Consider the following 17820-nt stretch of genomic DNA (forward strand, 5'->3'; position numbering starts at 1 on the left):
ATCCAATCATAACGTCAAATCTTGAATGAAAAGATCTTTCTTCACCCACCCTGAGTGACAGAAAACTCTCCTATTGTAATTGTCTGATAATTATGGGACTCAAATAGTGAAAGGGCATTTTGGACCTTGAACATATAGGAGACAGGTAATTATGAGTGCTCCGGACGACATGTATTGGTACTTCGCTATGACAAACAGCAGATACAACACATAACACCATTCCATACAAAGGATAGAAGGAAAAAAAAAAATAAGGATATTAACATCTTCCCTATCTCATGAATTTTTCTCAGTTTATTAGAAAACAATCTCTCTCATAAATTTCCCTTTGGTTAATTACAAAAGAACTTCCCTCCACAGCTGGTCCTCTTACACAAAATGCAATTCTAGGCTAGAAAGACATAATTTACATTTAAGACTATCGTCCCTTGAACTAGCATTCTTAATTACATAAGGGTGATGTGAAACTGTTTAATGCATTAAGGGTCATGTCCTATTCAAACTCCAGGCGACGCCTTACAGACTTATTAGATAAGTTAGACCTAGACATCTTTCTCTCTCCTTCCAAAATTTCTGCTCCTCCATCAGAAGCAGAAATTTTGGATGGGTCTTCCCCCTGTTTTGACTGAACCAATACTTTCGTTGAGCGGTAAAACTCGGTAATACTGAGCTGAACACCACTTGATTTTGAATCAACCTTCCCTCCACCAGATTGCAAGCTGGATTTCTTTTTCCTTGATTTTGACTCTTTCATCACCTATAAAAGAATTCACAAAAACACACAAAAAAATATAATAATCATTATGTAACACATCAGTCTAGCATAGAAACATCTATATGATGACAGAATTAGCAATAGTACTGGCAATACTCCAATAGCCTGAATGCTGCTGAACTCTTAACATTACGGAAGCATTTGTTAATAGCAATAAAGATATAAAGAGGACCATTTCTCTTTCAAGCCAAAAGACATGGAATTTCCATTTCTCTTTCAAGCCAAAAGACATGGAATTTTTGCATAAATGAAAACATAACTAGCATACTGGAACTTTCTCCACATTTTCAGAAAGAAAAAAAAAAGAGAAACAAACATACAGATTCAGATTGATAAAGAATCTGTTGAGTGCGCTAATTTAATGATTTAAATTGTCAAATCAGGTTAATTTCCTTTATTTCCATTAAAGAAATGTGCCAGTTCTAGGCCACTAGGATAGCAGTTGTACACTTGGACCAAACTGTATGAAAGGTAAATAATTATCCTGATCATTTGTGAACCACAAAATCCCAAAGATGGACCCAGCCAAAAACTTGCACTTATCTAATTATCCCTCTTTGACTAATAGAAAAATATAAATGCTTAAAATGGCTGCTCCATTGTGACCAAGTGTTAGCGGGTTCGAGTGGAAACAGCCTCTCTGCGAAAACAGGGGTAAGGCTGCATACGTTATGACCCTCCCCAGACAATGCGGGAGTCCCATGCACTGGGTATGCCCTCTTTTATAAATGCTTAAAAAGGTACTCAAAAAATACATAAACCACCAGTACCCTACATCAGATGACTAGGATAATTGGCAAATTTCTGAGCCCCCCACTACCAATATAAGGACTTGTGAGTTCTGGTACAGTGAGTATTCACATGTAGAGCCCCAATGTCCCAGAGCGAGTATGACACAATTACTGCAAATGGTTCTGTTAACTTTTAAATAATAGAAAGCAAAGAACCCAAAATGAAGGGCAGCATCTTGGCCTTTCAAACCACCTGCATCATACTACCTTTTTAACTTTCTGTGGTTCAGGTACAGATATCACAACTTGCTTAATCGGGATGGATGGGATGGCAATGCCCATTACAAAAGTCCAAACCAGCTAATCTGCCTGGAACCAACCCAAACAGCCTTTTGCTGAAGAAACCTGCTTAGCATACCGTATCTTTTAACCCTTTTTTGCCTTGATGATTAAAAAAAATTAATTAAAGAATATAACAGTACAAGAAGGCCAAGAAGAGAAAAACTCATCCCAAATAACCAAATCCCAACAAACCAACAAGAGAAAAGAAGAAAGGGGGGCAAAAACAACAATACTATTTCAGAAAAGCAAGCTGTCCCCAACACATAATCTATGATAAACAGGTCCTTACTTGGCCAAATAATTGACGGTTTTAACAGGACAGGACTTTTTCCTTTTTCTCCCCCAGCCCCCCAACCCTGGGCAAGCACACAAGTTGATAGATTACCAAAGTGTTATTCAAATGAAAAAACAAGAGGCCAACATACATAATCAGGTACTGCACCGCATAAGCGGGCCAGGTCTTTTTGGTAAACTGGATGAGGAAATATTGACTTGCCCAGTACCAGGATGAGTAACAGAACATGACATGTTTAAATCTCTTAGTTAGCAGTCTCAAGCGACTTTTAGCCAGCAAGTAGGAAAAAAGTATAGATGAAGTAGCATACCTTCTCCTGCAAGAATGTCTCAACTTTTTCTGGAAATGCAGCCTGAACAAGCTCCATATTTTCATCAGTCATCAGAAACCAACAGTCATTAGCAACCAAAATCTCTGGGACATCAGGCTCATCCTCAACAGACTCACTCAGTCCATCCAACTCTACTGTTTCCTGGTCAGACTGTTCAGTTGGGACCATATGGATACAACTGCCCACAGCAACGTCAGCCTTCTTCCATTTGACCACATAAAATGGTTGGCCATATCTTATCTTCTCACGTTGAATAGAATTGAATTCATATTGTCCATACAACAACAAGCCTTCTGCCAGACTCGATGCCATATCTCTCAAGAAAATAGTGGATAGCAACGGAAGCATCCTCTGCCGTATGTATGATGGCTCCCAATGTTGGTGGTAACCTAGGAAGTCAACGAGTGTCTCAGTCCTGGGGTTTTCCCACTTTAAAGAAGGGCCCTCGTTTTCTGCAGAATAAGCAGAGGATGTGAACTATTAAAATTTATTAAGAATTTGAAGGCACTGTCTGAGTTGGATACTATCTGCACAACCTCTAAGAAATCTAAAGGGATCCATCAAAGTAACCAAAAAATAAAATATACATAAACCAATAAAAACTCAATCTGACCATTATCCAGGGCAGTTTGGTTTGCATTTTTAAGTTTGACAAACTGGTCACAATTGTGACATAGAGGCTTTGTAGAACTTTTGAAAATTTTAATATATCATATCACCCCTCCTAGGTGTTATATGCTTCAAACAGCCCTAGCTTTAAGCCTCAAGGTGAGGTGAAAAAGAAAAAGGTCCTTCGGCATAGGACTCTCCTATGAAGAGTCATGAACCTCAGCCTCAAGCCATGAACAAATAAAAGCTGTAACCTTCAGTGTCTAATCAAAAGAATGCTCTAGAATACTTGTTCTTTATTTATAAACTGAAGTGATATGGAAATAGAAATACCATAAGATGTCAACTTAAAAAATTCATAATATGTCTCATATAAAAGGCCATAGGCCTTTCTCAAACATTGGCAGACAAAGGTTTGTCATTCAGCTTCTCAGTGAAGTGCAACAAAATCTGGATTGATCTTAAAGTGAATTGACTTTAGGGGAAAAGTGATAATATACTTATGATAAGCTTAAGATAACTCATTATTCTGGTATTAGGGTGGACTGACTTGACCTAAAGGAATAATCTTTATGGTAAGCTTGAGGTAACTCATTCTCCCCGTCATCCATTGCACATTCCTATTCTGCCTTCTCATTTTTGCTGTGCCTCCAATTATGGGTATAATTATTGGGAAAATGGTACGAAGAATAAACCAAAAAGGGCATGGAAGGCTATCGATGATCTAGTCCAGAAGTATAGGAAAGACACTGAAGGATCCAAAACCAAAACAAACACTAGATACAAGTTTTGTCATGTCACTATTACTGCAGGTGTATGTAAATGTTCGTGCAGTTCTTGTACATTATCCCTCTTTTTTTACCCACATTGTACTTTGTCTTCTCCATCTTTCAATGATTATATTATCAAAGAGGGTTCTCTGACCAAGCAGAGCATAGGAGAGCGCACCAATGAGGTGCGACAAAATGGTGTCATACATAGGAGGGTAGCTCATATGAGGAGGAAAGAGATAGAGACAAAGATCCTAGTGTACCCTGCTCCGGCGGTTCAGAGAACCTTTTTCCCTTATATTATTTAACATTTCAAGGTTTATGGCATCATGTATCACCTCATCAGGCCTAATCAACTCAACTATACTTTAACCTTGGAGGATACTTCCAATTAGCTTCAGACATAATGCTTTCTATTTTTTCTGTAGATGCAGCAGCTACATAATCAATCAAAAACAACATATTCCCCCCCCCCCCCCAAGGTGGGTAACCCAAAAATCAATTGACGAGAATCACAGCAAAGTCTTCTCCATCATCTAAGACAGTAGTTACTCAAAGGTAAAAAGACAAGGCAAGGTATCAATGAGCTAAAAATTAATCAGGGAGTCAAAATTGTATGCTAAACCACAGTCAGAGCACTGATTAGAAACTTTGGACCTATTATTGCATAGGTGGTGCTGACTAAAAGAAGAATAAAAGAGTATGATTCTCACACTCTTGGATAAAAGCAATCAATTTATCATACATTTGAAAAGCTGGCAAGCTAAAATAATGCAGCATAAAAAAAAAATAAAGTTTCTGAATGCATAAGAATATTTTAAAAAATTCAGAATCCAGTCCACAGTTGAAAAAATAGAAACATTATCCATTCACAGAGAAATGCATGCAAGTATCCATCAGGACTATTTTGGCGAAATCCAACTTCTTATTTCAATCAGAGATATACCTGTGAAATTTCCATGCTGGTCACTTAAATACATTTCAATGATCTCATTGTTTGGAAAATTCTGCTCAATGGAAATTTTTCTGCAAACTTTGATTTGCCAATTTTCATGTTTCTTCAGTTCCTTGCTTTTCCGATCCTGCAATTCAAACCCCAAAAAGAGTTTTTAGAGGCATATAATCAAGAACTTAAGTGTGCACTGCAATGTTGAGATGTCCCATGGCAAGGACCTAGAAGTATTGTAAGATGCAACTAGCTGTAGTGAGTTAGATGTATCAACCAGCAGAAGTAAGCTAGTCATTTCAAACTCAACATAAAGAGTGATATCAGAGCTAAGATGTACCATATCACAAGAAGAGCATTCACATTTGAATCCCACTGGTTTTTGAATGCAATTCTCATTACCAGTAGCAGTGCAATACTCGCAAGCAAGCTTGAGATGAGATCTTTTGCTGCCTGGGTGCCCACAGTATGAACAATGAGGAGATTTCATCTTAGAAGAGCTCTTATTTGTACTCGGTCCGTAGCAATCACCAGTAGTTTTATTACCATCCTGAGACAATGGTATCTCCGCCTTGCCTGCTTCACGTAACCTGTACTAGACATATAAGTGTTTCTTACTACAATAAGCTAAATGAAGCTGAGTTACTATTGTAAAGAAGAAACATGAAAGCAGGTACTACATCTACAATACACACTAAAACCAAAAAAAAAATCATACTTGTTCAAAATTTCATCCTCAGGGTACATCTGAACAAAGTGTAGAGCTGTATCAAGCCCAATTCCTTGCACCCCTTTTAAGTCATGGTCATTTCCAACCAAAAGAGAGATGGCTACCAACTGTTTCCTCTTCAGCCCAAGACCAGCTTCAATATCTGACATATAGTAGCATTCAAATGGTTCCTTCATAAAATGTGATGCTCATGCCTGTTAGGGAGGTGAAAAACCAATTGAACTAGCAACTGTATCTGTGCATAATCATAACGGAAGACAATGGAAAGAGTAAAAAGAAGTCACTTGTGAACCGAGGCAAATAAAAGGGAAAGATGGGAGCAACGGTAATAAACCAAGAGAACAAAAAATCACAAATATGACAATGCCAGAAAGATGACACTAAGCTGCTTCGTTGAAACATTCCCATCATTCCTGGAGTTCCATGTAATGTGGGATCATCCATCGACAAGAGCTTCAAGATCTCAAGAATGCATCCCTAGAAAGTTCTCAAACTATCAGAGAAGATTATCGATTTCTATCCTGAGATTTTTTTATTTATTTATTTATTTTTTTTGGGGAGGGGGGGTAATGGCGTATAGAGGTTTGAAGCGTGGGGCCACCTTGTTCTATTTCTTCACTTTCCTTTTCCACAGACTAACGAAATACATTTATCCTTTTGTTTTACTGCCTCCACAATCCACAGTACTCATGTCTTATTGTATTCATGAGATGTACTGGATCAGGTATGGAAGGGATATTTCCGTCATCCATCTACACTAAAGTTTGATACCAGTATGATGCTTGACAACCACTGGATATCCCACATCTGACGTAGGACTACGGTTCTACAAAGAATCAGTATTTTAGTCCATATAAAGTGTAACCAATCCCAAAACACCCTGGAATAGCAATTAGATAGGCAAAGTTAGGAGAGGGAAAACTCACGCTTCAAGTGAGAAAAGGATTAAAACTAAAGTTAATCAATGTTTATAGCAAAACTAGGGTCATGACTTCCGTAGGGTGATGGGTGGAATATGCTAGGGTTTGGACAGTTCCCCCTTCCCTATTGCACTGTAGTGAACTCCATTACAAGTAAACAGAAGATAGGATGTATAGCTAGAACACTCAAGAGACTAGGTTATATCATGTGGTTACAGCTTAGGGCTTGGAAGGAGACTAATTAGGATAGTAATGGCAGGTTATGGATTGTAAGTAGTTAATGGTTTGGTGGAGAAAATATGGCAAAAACAGGACTGGTAAAGAGATGTACATACTACATACCAAGGAATCCACCAAGGGTCAAAGGCTCCAAATTCAAGTAATTGGACTCCACAGAGCAGCACTCAACTTGAAAGAAAACAAAAACTTAGTCAAATTTGTGCTTGAGGCACATTGATTCAAAAAGTTGCCCGCAAGGGCATAAAAAGGAAAATTACTTGCTGAAAACAACCACCGAAGGTACTTTTAGAAGCTAGACAAGTAGAAAACACTACTTTAGACCCCTAAAGCCCATAATACTTTAGACCTATAAACCTAAGTCATAACCAGGATGCCAAGGCTCATAAAACTATTAAAACCCCACGTGAAATTAACAAACTCTATCTAGTGACAACAAATGCCAACCCCAAAAACTGCTTTTGTGGGGCCCACATCTAAAAGCTCCAAAAAGACCTACTGCAACCACCCAAGGCACTTTTAGAAGCAATAGAAATAATAAAAAAAACACTATTTAGACCAGTATTTTTAGAATATTCTCCCTCTTATAAAAGAAGGCTAAGCCAAATGTACCTTGAAACAACAAATAGGGAAACGAAGTGAGACCAAATGGATGGTCCATGAACTCGAAATGGAAAAATAAATGCATAAGATCAGCTGATCAAAGCGCCCCCCCCCTTCAATATAAAGCACACATGAGGAGATAAGCATAATGTCTTTCCTCTCCTCTGCATCATTTTCCCTATGCTTCTCAGAGACAGAGAAGCTTTGACTTCTAACCGAATATCCCTTTATGAGCCGGAATATAGAACTTAGCATACCAATCTAGAGGAGAAAGCTTCAGTAGGAACATTTTTCTCAATGAATTGATTTAACTATTTAATCATGTCATCAAATTTCTAAACTCGTTGAGGGTTGGTCAATTGACCACTTCTGGTTTGTGTCAAAGAAAAGCATAATACATTGCAGGTAAGCTAACAATCCTCAATTATTTTTATTGGCATAGAGTAATGGTTATAATGTATGGGAAAATAATTTCTAAAGGAAAAAAAAAATTCATCAGCCAGTTCCCCCCAATACAAGTATGTACTAGGGAAGAGGCAACAACTTAATTTTAAAGATGCATCAGTTCCAAGAAAAATCAGCATTACCTAAAGCAAATTATGAAGCAGTAAGTGGAAGAAGAATTGATAATAAACTTCGATTTTTAACCCCGGATACAAACTGCTTTTCATCCCATGTATGTTATGGTGTGGCATAACCAATTTGACAGGGTGATCAAACAGAAAAGAAAGGTAAGGTCATTACTTTTATTTCTGATATTTTGATTGAAAAATATAAAAGGTATACACCCCTTCCTAGGATATTTTGCTTCTCATTTGCTACATTAAGAACAGAAACAGCCTCTAGTGACAGTCAAAACGCATAATCAATCTCTCCTAGTTTATTCTAATAGAAGATAGAATAACAGATCAAGTCTGGCACTTACTTTGGAATTAGGCCGCAGGCATTTTACCACACACTTGGCCCCAAAGAGGAAAGCATCACTGTCAGCCGTGATGCAAGCATCTACATGACCATCACTATTTAATTGAGCGCAGAGTGCTTCAGCTTCAGATTTTGCTGTTAGTACCGGCATTCCAAGGAGTTGGAGCAGTTCCTAAAACATCAAAACCAGCAGTGAAAGATAGTTACAATATATATTCCAAAATAAGAGAGACAATTAAACTAGTATCCTCTGCTTAGCATTAGTTAAAACCAATGATTCTAACCTAGATTTAATACTCCATGGTCAAAATTTGCACTTACACTAGTCATTTAGGGAAAAGAAAACTGAATTTGATACAAAGACCACGATTTCTAATCTTGAGAAAAAAAAAAGAAATTGAATTGCATAAGAGGGGTCGAGGGTTAAGGGTGGGGGTGGGGGAGGAAGAAAAGTTCCGGTTGAATTGCTCACCACGCACTCCCGAACGGATTTCGTAAAAGTCCGATTCCTTTCAACAGAAACTCCTTCCTCTGAATTCGGAATAGCCGTTACATCAATGCCGGAAGAACGGCAGAAGCGTTCGATTCTCGCCCGTGATTTCAACGGAGAAGGAATCCCGTCAACTACAAAGACCGGAAACGCTCCAAGCTGCAAACCCCACAAAGAAAGATAAAGATTATTTTTCTTCTCAGTGTCTAGAGACTGAAAACAAAAACGGAAGAGAGAATGCATCACAAGTAGCGAATTGGGGAAGCAGAGAACCTTGGAAAAGAGATTAATGGTTCTAAAGAAAGTGACTCTGAGATGAGGATTCCTTGCGTTCTTCCCAATGGCAGTCTCATGTTGAACGATCCAGAAAGAGAGGTCTACTGCCACTTTCTTGTTTCTCAGGAAATCGAAATCTTCGTTTCGCGCGTAGGGTTTTAGTAAATCCCAAAAGTTACCCCCAACGCCCATGCCTACTTTAATCCACTGCACGCCCAGAAGAACACTACGGATTCTCTAATTCTAACAAAAGAATAGTTCTTTCGACACTATTCCTGTGCGATCTCACCTCTGTCAATGCAATAACACACAACCAATACCATCACCATCACCATCACCACCACCACCACCACCACCGTTACCGGAAAGTCGAACCAGAGCTCCACTACTCTTCCTGCTTTAGCCTCTGCTATCTTGCGCGCGTACCTCAGCGGCCCAAAATAATGAGTAATAACTTAACGTTGAGTAAAAGCTAACCAAATTTAGGAATTTTATGTAGGCGATGATCAATGACCATCTGGCATGGCCAGTGTCCAGTATGATATCTCAGCCATAGAGTGGGTACTGATTCGTCATAATGGACCCAACGAGATGAAGGGAAACGGCATCGAACTAATTGAAAAGTGTTCTGGAAATGAAGCTCTGACAGTCATGGTTTTAGTGCACGGTATCGAAACGGATATCGACAACACAGAAAATTGATACGATATTGATACGGTATTGGTCTGGATCGGCTGTGTCGGACAAAATAACCCCTTGATTTCTTTAAAAATTGAGTTTTTTTTTATCATTTTACCCCTTGTTCGTACCGTGCTATTGATACAGTATCGTCACTATATCGGTATCGGTGACTAGTAAAACCGGTACATATCGCCTGATACGGGTGATACGATACCGACACTTAGAACCATGTTGACAGTACTGGAACAATTTCAGTAGAGATGCTTTTACCTTTCATCTGATTGGTACCACAATGCTAATCCCAGTTACGAGGCGTAGAGGATCTGTGGTGGGCTGCATCGGGCTCCTTTACGGCACAGGGGTGTGCTGGACATCTTCTAGCATAGTACCAAAGCTCGCCACGTGGACGAGCTCCCATTTGGACAACATGGATCAAGCTGGAAATCCAGATTTCAAAAATTAAGAAATCCTCTTGTTCATCGTATGTGCACCATGCTCAACTGTGTTTCATTGATCCGCATCATCCAAATGGGAGCTCGTCCACATGGTGAGCTCTGGTGCCGCTCCAGAAGATGTTCGACTAGTGCACCGTAAAGGAGATCGATCCTGATGGGCTCAGCCCAGAATGTATTAACGTTTCCTTCACTATTATCTGACCCTGAGGCTGGAATCTGTGAAGGATGAATTTTTTTTTTAGTTAATGAAGGATGAATGTTATTGTTAACTTCAACTTTCTATTCTGGTTTACCCAGAAGAAAAAAAACAATTAGTATGAGGTCCAAAATACTCTTCCCCAATCCAATTAGAAGATCAAATCTCATAATTGAAGAAATTCTCTCTTCACCATGGATGAAAAGAAATTGAGTCCCAATTGTAAATCTCGTCGGGCAAGGACAAATATGATTTTTTTTTTTTTAAATATGAATTTTTATCCTCTCAAGTGTGGTGCACTACCCAACACACCTCACTTTTACATCGACGATGACCATGAGACTAAGACAATGAACTTTAAAAGTGCATTGCCCAATGCACCATCGGATGCACAAATGAGATGCAATGCACTCGAGAGGATAAAGATCCGAACAAGTATAGGTTTGGCACGAATCCGAAGATAACTAAAGGATCTAAGAATTGTGCTTTAAATTTTGGGTAAAATACACGTAACCCCCTGTAATGCACCCAATATTCCTCGTACCCCCCTAAGTTTCTGATAAGTCTACGTACCACCCCTCAATATTCCACGTACCACCCCTGCTTTACCCCCTAATGCCATTTACGTCCACACCAAGTGTTAAATGCTAAAAAATGACCAAACTACCTTTTCTTCTATCTTTTCTAAAATTTTGAAAAGACCTAGTTACCCTGACCTATTTGCTAAAATTTGAAAATACCAAAATGCCCTCATCTTCCCCAAATCATTATCTTCTTTTACATACCCAATACCACCACCACCACCACCCACCATTAACACCATCACCATCGTGAAGCCCCACCTCCAGCACCACCGCCACCCACCACCATTAATACCACCAACCATCTTCTTCCCCAGATCGTTTCTCCAAAACATGAAACCCTAAACCCATTTTAGGGTTTCAAAACCCCACTGCCGCCTTTAGCAGCGGCCAAACCCGAGGCTCGGCCGCCAAATAGTGTTGATCTCAGGTAGCATTGAATGGTGAAGATGATATGGGAAAAATATGTCAATCCCACCATTGAGTAGTGCCAAGCTCACCATGGAGCTCTCCTGTAACCGTGGCAGATTGAGTATTCTCCATTAGAAAATATACTGAAATAATGACAGCAATACGTTGAAAACAAAAGAACTGAGAAACAGAACCGCAGTGAATGAGAAAGAGAAAAAGAAAGAGAAAGAGAAAGAGAAATAACCAAAGTGTAGAATATGAGTCTAGATTGAGTTACAATAGGATATCAATTAGAATTAGAGAGATGGAAGGCATGACGTAGAGATCCCTTCCGGTGGATCCCGCTAATAACAATTGGTACGAAATAGCAAGGGAACACATACATTAATAAAAGAGCAAATTACTCAGACCTCCCCTGGTCTTACTGACAATTCAGTGAACCACCCCTGCCCTTCTGACAACTACTCAGACCTCCCCTGATTTCCAAAATGGGCTTCACTTAGCCCCAGTCCATTAACAACGTTAAAAATATGCATTCACTGACCAAATTACCCTTAGTTATATAGCACCATTACACTTTCCTATTCTCATTGTCCACACCATCTGAATCGAGCAAAGGAGAGACAATAGGGGTTGAAGAAGAAGCGGGCGACTGGAAGTTCTTCTCCGACGATTGAAATTGATCTCAGTCCATCACCGACCGACAGGTAATCAGTCCGGCGACCTTGTTCTTACCTCCGGCGACTGCAACTTCACCTACATTGCTGCTTCACTCCCTTCTACTACCCTGTTGCTATTCATTCCATCTGAACTTCAACCCATATAGCTAAGAATCACCCCAACTTCAAGCTTGAACATTCTATTTTACCAATACATGCAGTCCATCACATTCCAGCAAGCTCCATTCCATTTTGTGAAGTCTGATTTAAAAAATCATGTTTGCATTTTCCTTATTAGTTATGAAACTAGGGGTTTTTTTTATCCGAAATTGATTTTTGAACATGTAAAATTCCTTTCAAATTGCAACATAGTGATGTTGAACTAGTACATCATCTGAGTTGCATGATTTATGCAGGTATGATGTCAAGAGCCAGTGTGAATGATAGCAGGTGTAGGCAAGGGAAATGTATAAACATCAAATGCAAATGTCAAAAAAGGGTTGCTGTGAAGATCTCTGAGTCAGCTAAAAACCCAAACAAGCTTTACTATGTATGTCCTGATGACATTTGTGGGTTTTTTTCATTGTGTATGCCCGTGGATTCACCAGGGGAATATGGTTTGACTATGGATGCTCGAGAGGAAAATGGTGTTACTAGGAATGCACCAAGAAATGTGGGAGAAGTTAGTCTAGAAGATTTCAAAAGTCTGAAGAGCAGAGTGAAGAAGCTGGAGATGTTTAATGAAACACTACAAATTTTTTGGAAGATCATGATAGTTTTGTTTGTTGTTATGGTTGTGGTCATTATTGTAAAAATTTGAAATAGGGAAGATTGGAACCTTGAACAAACTTTTGTTCATTGTCAGCTTTGTTAACTTTTTGTGGTTTAAAGGATGTAAGAACCCCTAATTTCTTAATGCAATGGTTCCTTGTTTGTGGTTAAAGAGTTACTCTTAGCTTTGTTTCTGAAATATGTGGCATGAATGGTGAGATCCAATGACATTAATCAATGGTTTATCTCATTAAAAAAAGAGATATTATTGGCTGCCATCAGTAAACATGGGATTCCATTTATAGAGCTACAGACCTCCTCGGATTTTGATCTATACTTATCACTCCCTTGCTGTATTCCTAAATTTTAGATGGCAGCAACCCAATTTAGATATAATATCAAACCCTTACTGCCCATGCAGAATCCCAGGTTACTTCTCCTCACGGACTCTCAAATCTGATTTTCTATATTTAAATACCATGCAAGAAGATTACCATTAAGGTCTGGAATCTTGCTGAAAAAATAAAAACTCCAGCAAAGAAACTTGCTAGACAGGCTGCACTAGTGTTCAAAGCTGCATATACTTCAATAACATGTGGCATCCAAATTCTAAAGATCCATGTGGCAGCAGCAACTCATGCACTACTTCTCCTTTTTATTTTAAAACAAACACCTGTTGTTCATGTGAATGTCCTACTCCAACTCAAATACATCCAAGCAGTGATAGTAACAATGGTATTGGACAATGAAGACCTGTGAAATACACATAAACTCCATACTGTTCCATTACTTCTCAAACACAAAGAAAACATCAAATTGTTTTGCACACGTCATCTATACTGTTCCATAAACAACCATAGAAGCCCAATAGTTTCACCAAATTAACTCAATAACAAAATAACAAAAAAACACAACGCAACAAGGTGGGTTGGCAGCAGTAGCAGGACCATCACCACCACAACAGAACAGCACCACCACCATCATAACAGCAATAGCACTATCACCATCATAAAAAGAATAAGAAGAAGAACCAGCAAGAACAACACCATCATCCTAACAAGAAGACATCAAGATCGGAAGTCGAATGGTCCAGGTTCATGAGGACCATGGGCAGCTTTCTCAACCCTCCTTGCCTTCTTCTTGGCTAACTTGGTAGCTATTTTTGCTAATCTATGCTCTTGCGCTGTGACAACTGGGGTTGTAGTAGATGCCATTGACCTTGTCACCCTTTGAGATGAGCTGGTTTCACAATATTGTTTATTACTCTTCTGCTTTCCCTGTAAAAATCCATTCTTAATAAGTTTCAACAACAAAATTCTAAGAGCTCAAATTCTAATCTACTGGAGCTCTTTGGTAGCCCCTGTTATATTACATACATAAAAACATAACCTGTCAGAGTATGTTTAAAAACTTTTAGGAATAATACCTTGGACCTTGATCTCTTCCTAGAAGAAGAACCCTTCTCAACTACTGGAGCTCTTTGACAACCCCTCCTATTGTGCCCTGTTTCCTTACAGAAATCACATTTGATACTTTTTTTGGACTTCCTAATATCTTGAGAGGATTGTTCACCAGGTTCCTTTCTTCTACTCTTGTGTGGTCTACCAGGTAACCTCCTCAATGGTGGAGGCTGCAAGACAAGATTGCCATCATTATCATCATCCAATAGGAGGCTTACATCTGGTAATGGGTGTATCATGGTCTGATGTGCTTCTATATATGTTTCTATTGTAAAATATACATCACAGTAATCTTCTATCTTTTTTCTCTTAAAATTAATTGATGCTGCACCATGTTTGCAAGGTAGTCCTGTAGCACCCCACACTCCACAATCACAATAACTATTCTCCAAATTGACTACAAACTTGTACCTCCCATCTTGTACCTCAAACTGATTTGTGGATGCAAGATAAACTGTACAAAATCTGGACTCACTTTGTACTATGTCCAATCTCTTCTTCATTTGTGGTGTCACCCTACCCACAAATGAGACACCCATTTCATATCTCTTATGTAACCTACCCATCAATCTCAACCTTATCTCATCAATCAAGGTAAGGATTGGTTTGCTTCTTGACTGTCCTATCCATTGGTTGAAAGACTCTGTCATATTGTTAGTGACATGGTCACTCTTAATCCTATGGCCAAATGCATGTCTAGCCCATGCTGATACTGGATTTTTCATCAACCAGTCATGGGCTTCCTTATTGAGAGACTTCATGCCATTCATTGACCTCTGGAACTGAATGGGATTGTAGGCTCTGACAGCAGCCCAAAAATGGCTCTTTAATAGTGCACCAGGATAATTCACTTTAAAGTTGTTGTACAGATGTCTGGAACAATGCCTGTGCTTGGCATATAGAAATATCTGTGCTATTGCTTGGGAGAGTCCCTATGAAACAACAAAATGAAGTTGATCAAAATTTATGTGATATCTAGTACAAGTCATAAACAAATTAGTTTCCAAAATTGATCTAAAAGCAAAGCAAATCTTACTCATCATACCTTTTGTTTATCAGTCATGAATGTGATAGGCAACTCCATTTCTGTATAAATTGAATCATGCAAGTGTTGTAAGAAGAAGATCCAGCTATCCTTGCATTTAGATTCAACAACACCAAAAGCAACAGGGAATAATCCATTATTCCCATCAACTGAAATTGCGGCCAATAACACACCACCATATGGTCCTTTATGGTGGCAGCCATCTAGGCCTATAAATGGCCTACACCCATTCAAGAATCCCTTCTTGCATGCTTCAAAGCAAATAAGCAGGCGCTTGAATACTCTTATTTCTTTCAATAGCACTGTTCTCAATTCAGATTCTATCACATAATTGCTCCCTGCATTTTTTTCTAATAACTTATTTCCATACTTTGGCAAAAGTGCATATGACTCAACATGTGATCCTTCAATCCACTCCCTTGCACGAAACCGAGCCCTATAATATTGCATTTTGTGAGGCTCAAGTTGCCATTTGTCTTTCAACAACTGCTTCATTGTCTCTTTTTTCAAATCTGGGTCACTCCTCAATTTGTCCTCAAGTTTTTTGGCCATCCATGTTGATGTTGCATTATTATTTGTGCTAACTCTGACACAAGTGTGCTCTGAGATATATGTTTTAATCATATAAGGGTCCACCTCATCAATAGGTGAAGCATGGCACCTCCACATACACCCATCACCTTTACAAATTACAGTAACCCTTGACTTTTCATTTTTTTGTCTCAGAAATTCAAATCCCTCTTGAATAGAATAATCAGCAAGAGCAGCCCTGAATGCATAAACATCAGTAAAAATTTGTCCAACTTGTAAGCTAATTCTTTCACCCTCCTGATTTACCCCCTTTAATCCTTCCTCTGTAATCAGACAACTCATCCTTACGTTCTACCTCCCCTGATTTACTATGTTCAGAATCTCCATCACTCTCACCATCACTACTATCTGTAGATGTTTCAATTTCATCCTCAGAACCCTCTTTCCATTCTTCATCATCTGGATTAGACATTTCAAAGCCCTCATCATCAGTAGCATCCTTGGTACTTGAATCATCTTCTCCACCCCCTTGAGCACTACTCTCCTGTATAGTAGCAGTTTGGCTACTTGAATCAACATGTCCACCCCCTTTAGCATTAGTATCCCCTATAGTGGTTGTACTCGACTTGACACCTTTACCACACCAACACCTCCAAAGACACTTGCTAGCAGATCGAACATGCTCAAAATCAGCAGAGAGATCACTAAGTTTAGCACAACTTCTACTTGATGATCTGATAGTAGAAGGAGTCTCAGTATTTGCACCAACTGTGCCAATACTCTTACTATTAAACCTCACAATATTATTACCCATGGTAGTGGCACCACCTCTCCTAACAGTAGACTTTTTAGGTCTTATGGTGCTAAGACCACCTCACTTTTGAATATCAGTTCTGGCTGTCTCCATAGTTGATAGAAACTCATCCTCTCTAATCGCAAACCGCTTACCTCATCCCTACCTACCACATCATCAGGATATCCATTAATGGTCCAAGTATTTGTTATTTCCTCACTAGCTTGCACATTGTATACAATTACTTCAACTGCATCCAATTGTTCAGCCACACAAAACATTTTTAAAACATCCATATCACACATCACTTCCATCTCTTGAATCATATCAGGTAACATGAATTTCATCTGGAAAGTCACTATTTTCCCCTTGGGGATATGTCTCAAGACTGAACTGTAGACATCATATACCATATCAAGGTATCCATATTTATCTGGGTCTACATATCTCTCTGTAGTCCTCCCATAGTAATGATAAACTATTTTGCATACAGTACCCATATTGTTTCAAACTAGTACTCAAATAGTGGCCTGTAATGGTTAAGATATACATATAACTCATCATAAATTACAGACATGATAGATTTTTGCGAATGCACAGTTAATTCACAATATTTTACTTGCACTAAAAATACACATGGATTAATAGCATCACATAGCATAAAAATGGGGGGGTGGGGGGATTTAACTTACGGCTGAGCTATTGGATTAATGACATTACATTAATATCATAACAGAGCATGACAGAGCATAAAAATGGGGTGGGAAGGGGGACTTTTACGGTTAATTTTTTATTCCATAACAGAGTATGGCATAGCATACTAATGGTGTGGGGGATTTAATTTACAATAAAGGGCTGAGCTATTATGGATGAGCTAAAAAATGATACGGGAAAGAGAAATTGATTTGTTTTTTTTTTGGTAGAAGGGAAGAGAAATTGATTCGATAAATCATAACAGAGCATAAAAATGGGGGTTTTTTACCTTACAGTAAGGGGCTAAGCTTGGGTTCTTGATTCAGGGATGAGTATCAACTCAAAACCAATGAGTGCTTCGATTGGGGTTTTCAGTCTGACAAGAGAGGGATGAGTATCAGTACATAGTAGCATAAATGAATGAATAAGATAGATTCATAAGGAGAACAAAATACCTTGGGGTTTTTGGCCAGAGAAGATGAGAATGGTTCAGTCCGAGAAGATGATTATCATTTCATGCCACCGTAAATCACTGAAATTGATGGGGTTTTTGGCTAGAGAAGAT

General features: G+C 38.8%; 2 protein-coding genes across 2 annotated transcripts; both read right to left on the reverse strand.

The window, feature by feature from the left end:
• Positions 1-274: 274 nt before the first annotated feature.
• Positions 275-9238, reverse strand: LOC122649080 (flap endonuclease GEN-like 1). The gene is made up of 8 exons (XM_043842443.1): positions 8977-9238; positions 8686-8862; positions 8215-8385; positions 5518-5699; positions 5140-5389; positions 4800-4935; positions 2454-2926; positions 275-757 (listed from the first exon to the last, which is right to left on the reverse strand). Exons 1-8 carry the CDS (start codon positions 9169-9171, stop codon positions 494-496), a joined length of 1848 nt encoding a protein of 615 aa, XP_043698378.1. The 5' UTR covers positions 9172-9238; the 3' UTR covers positions 275-493.
• Positions 9239-13800: 4562 nt separating this feature from the next.
• On the reverse strand, positions 13801-16583 carry LOC122655196. The gene is made up of 4 exons (XM_043849414.1): positions 16063-16583; positions 15239-16007; positions 14160-15125; positions 13801-14010 (listed from the first exon to the last, which is right to left on the reverse strand). The coding sequence occupies exons 1-4, from the start codon at positions 16581-16583 to the stop codon at positions 13801-13803; spliced, it is 2466 nt and encodes an 821-aa protein (XP_043705349.1).
• Between the last annotated feature and the right edge of the window lie 1237 nt (positions 16584-17820).

This window comes from Telopea speciosissima, chromosome 1 (genome assembly GCF_018873765.1).
Source record: "Telopea speciosissima isolate NSW1024214 ecotype Mountain lineage chromosome 1, Tspe_v1, whole genome shotgun sequence".
In the NCBI taxonomy this organism is placed as follows: domain Eukaryota; kingdom Viridiplantae; phylum Streptophyta; class Magnoliopsida; order Proteales; family Proteaceae; genus Telopea; species Telopea speciosissima.

Bases quoted from the DNA above. Each gene is read 5' to 3' on its own strand.
- LOC122649080 (XM_043842443.1), bottom strand. From the start codon at position 9,171: ATGGGCGTTGGGGGTAACTTTTGGGATTTACTAAAACCCTACGCGCGA. The intron at 8,863-8,976 runs GTTCTCTGCTTC...TGGGGTTTGCAG, and splicing joins CCATTAATCTCTTTTCCAAG to CTTGGAGCGTTTCCGGTCTT. The intron at 2,927-4,799 runs GTATATCTCTGA...CTTATTCTGCAG, and splicing joins CCAGCATGGAAATTTCACAG to AAAACGAGGGCCCTTCTTTA.
- LOC122655196 (XM_043849414.1), bottom strand. From the start codon at position 16,583: ATGGGTAATAATATTGTGAGGTTTAATAGTAAGAGTATTGGCACAGTT. The intron at 16,008-16,062 runs GTGAAAGAATTA...TTATGCATTCAG, and splicing joins AAAGGGGGTAAATCAGGAGG to GGCTGCTCTTGCTGATTATT. The intron at 14,011-14,159 runs GTATTATTCCTA...GGATTTTTACAG, and splicing joins GGAAGAGATCAAGGTCCAAG to GGAAAGCAGAAGAGTAATAA.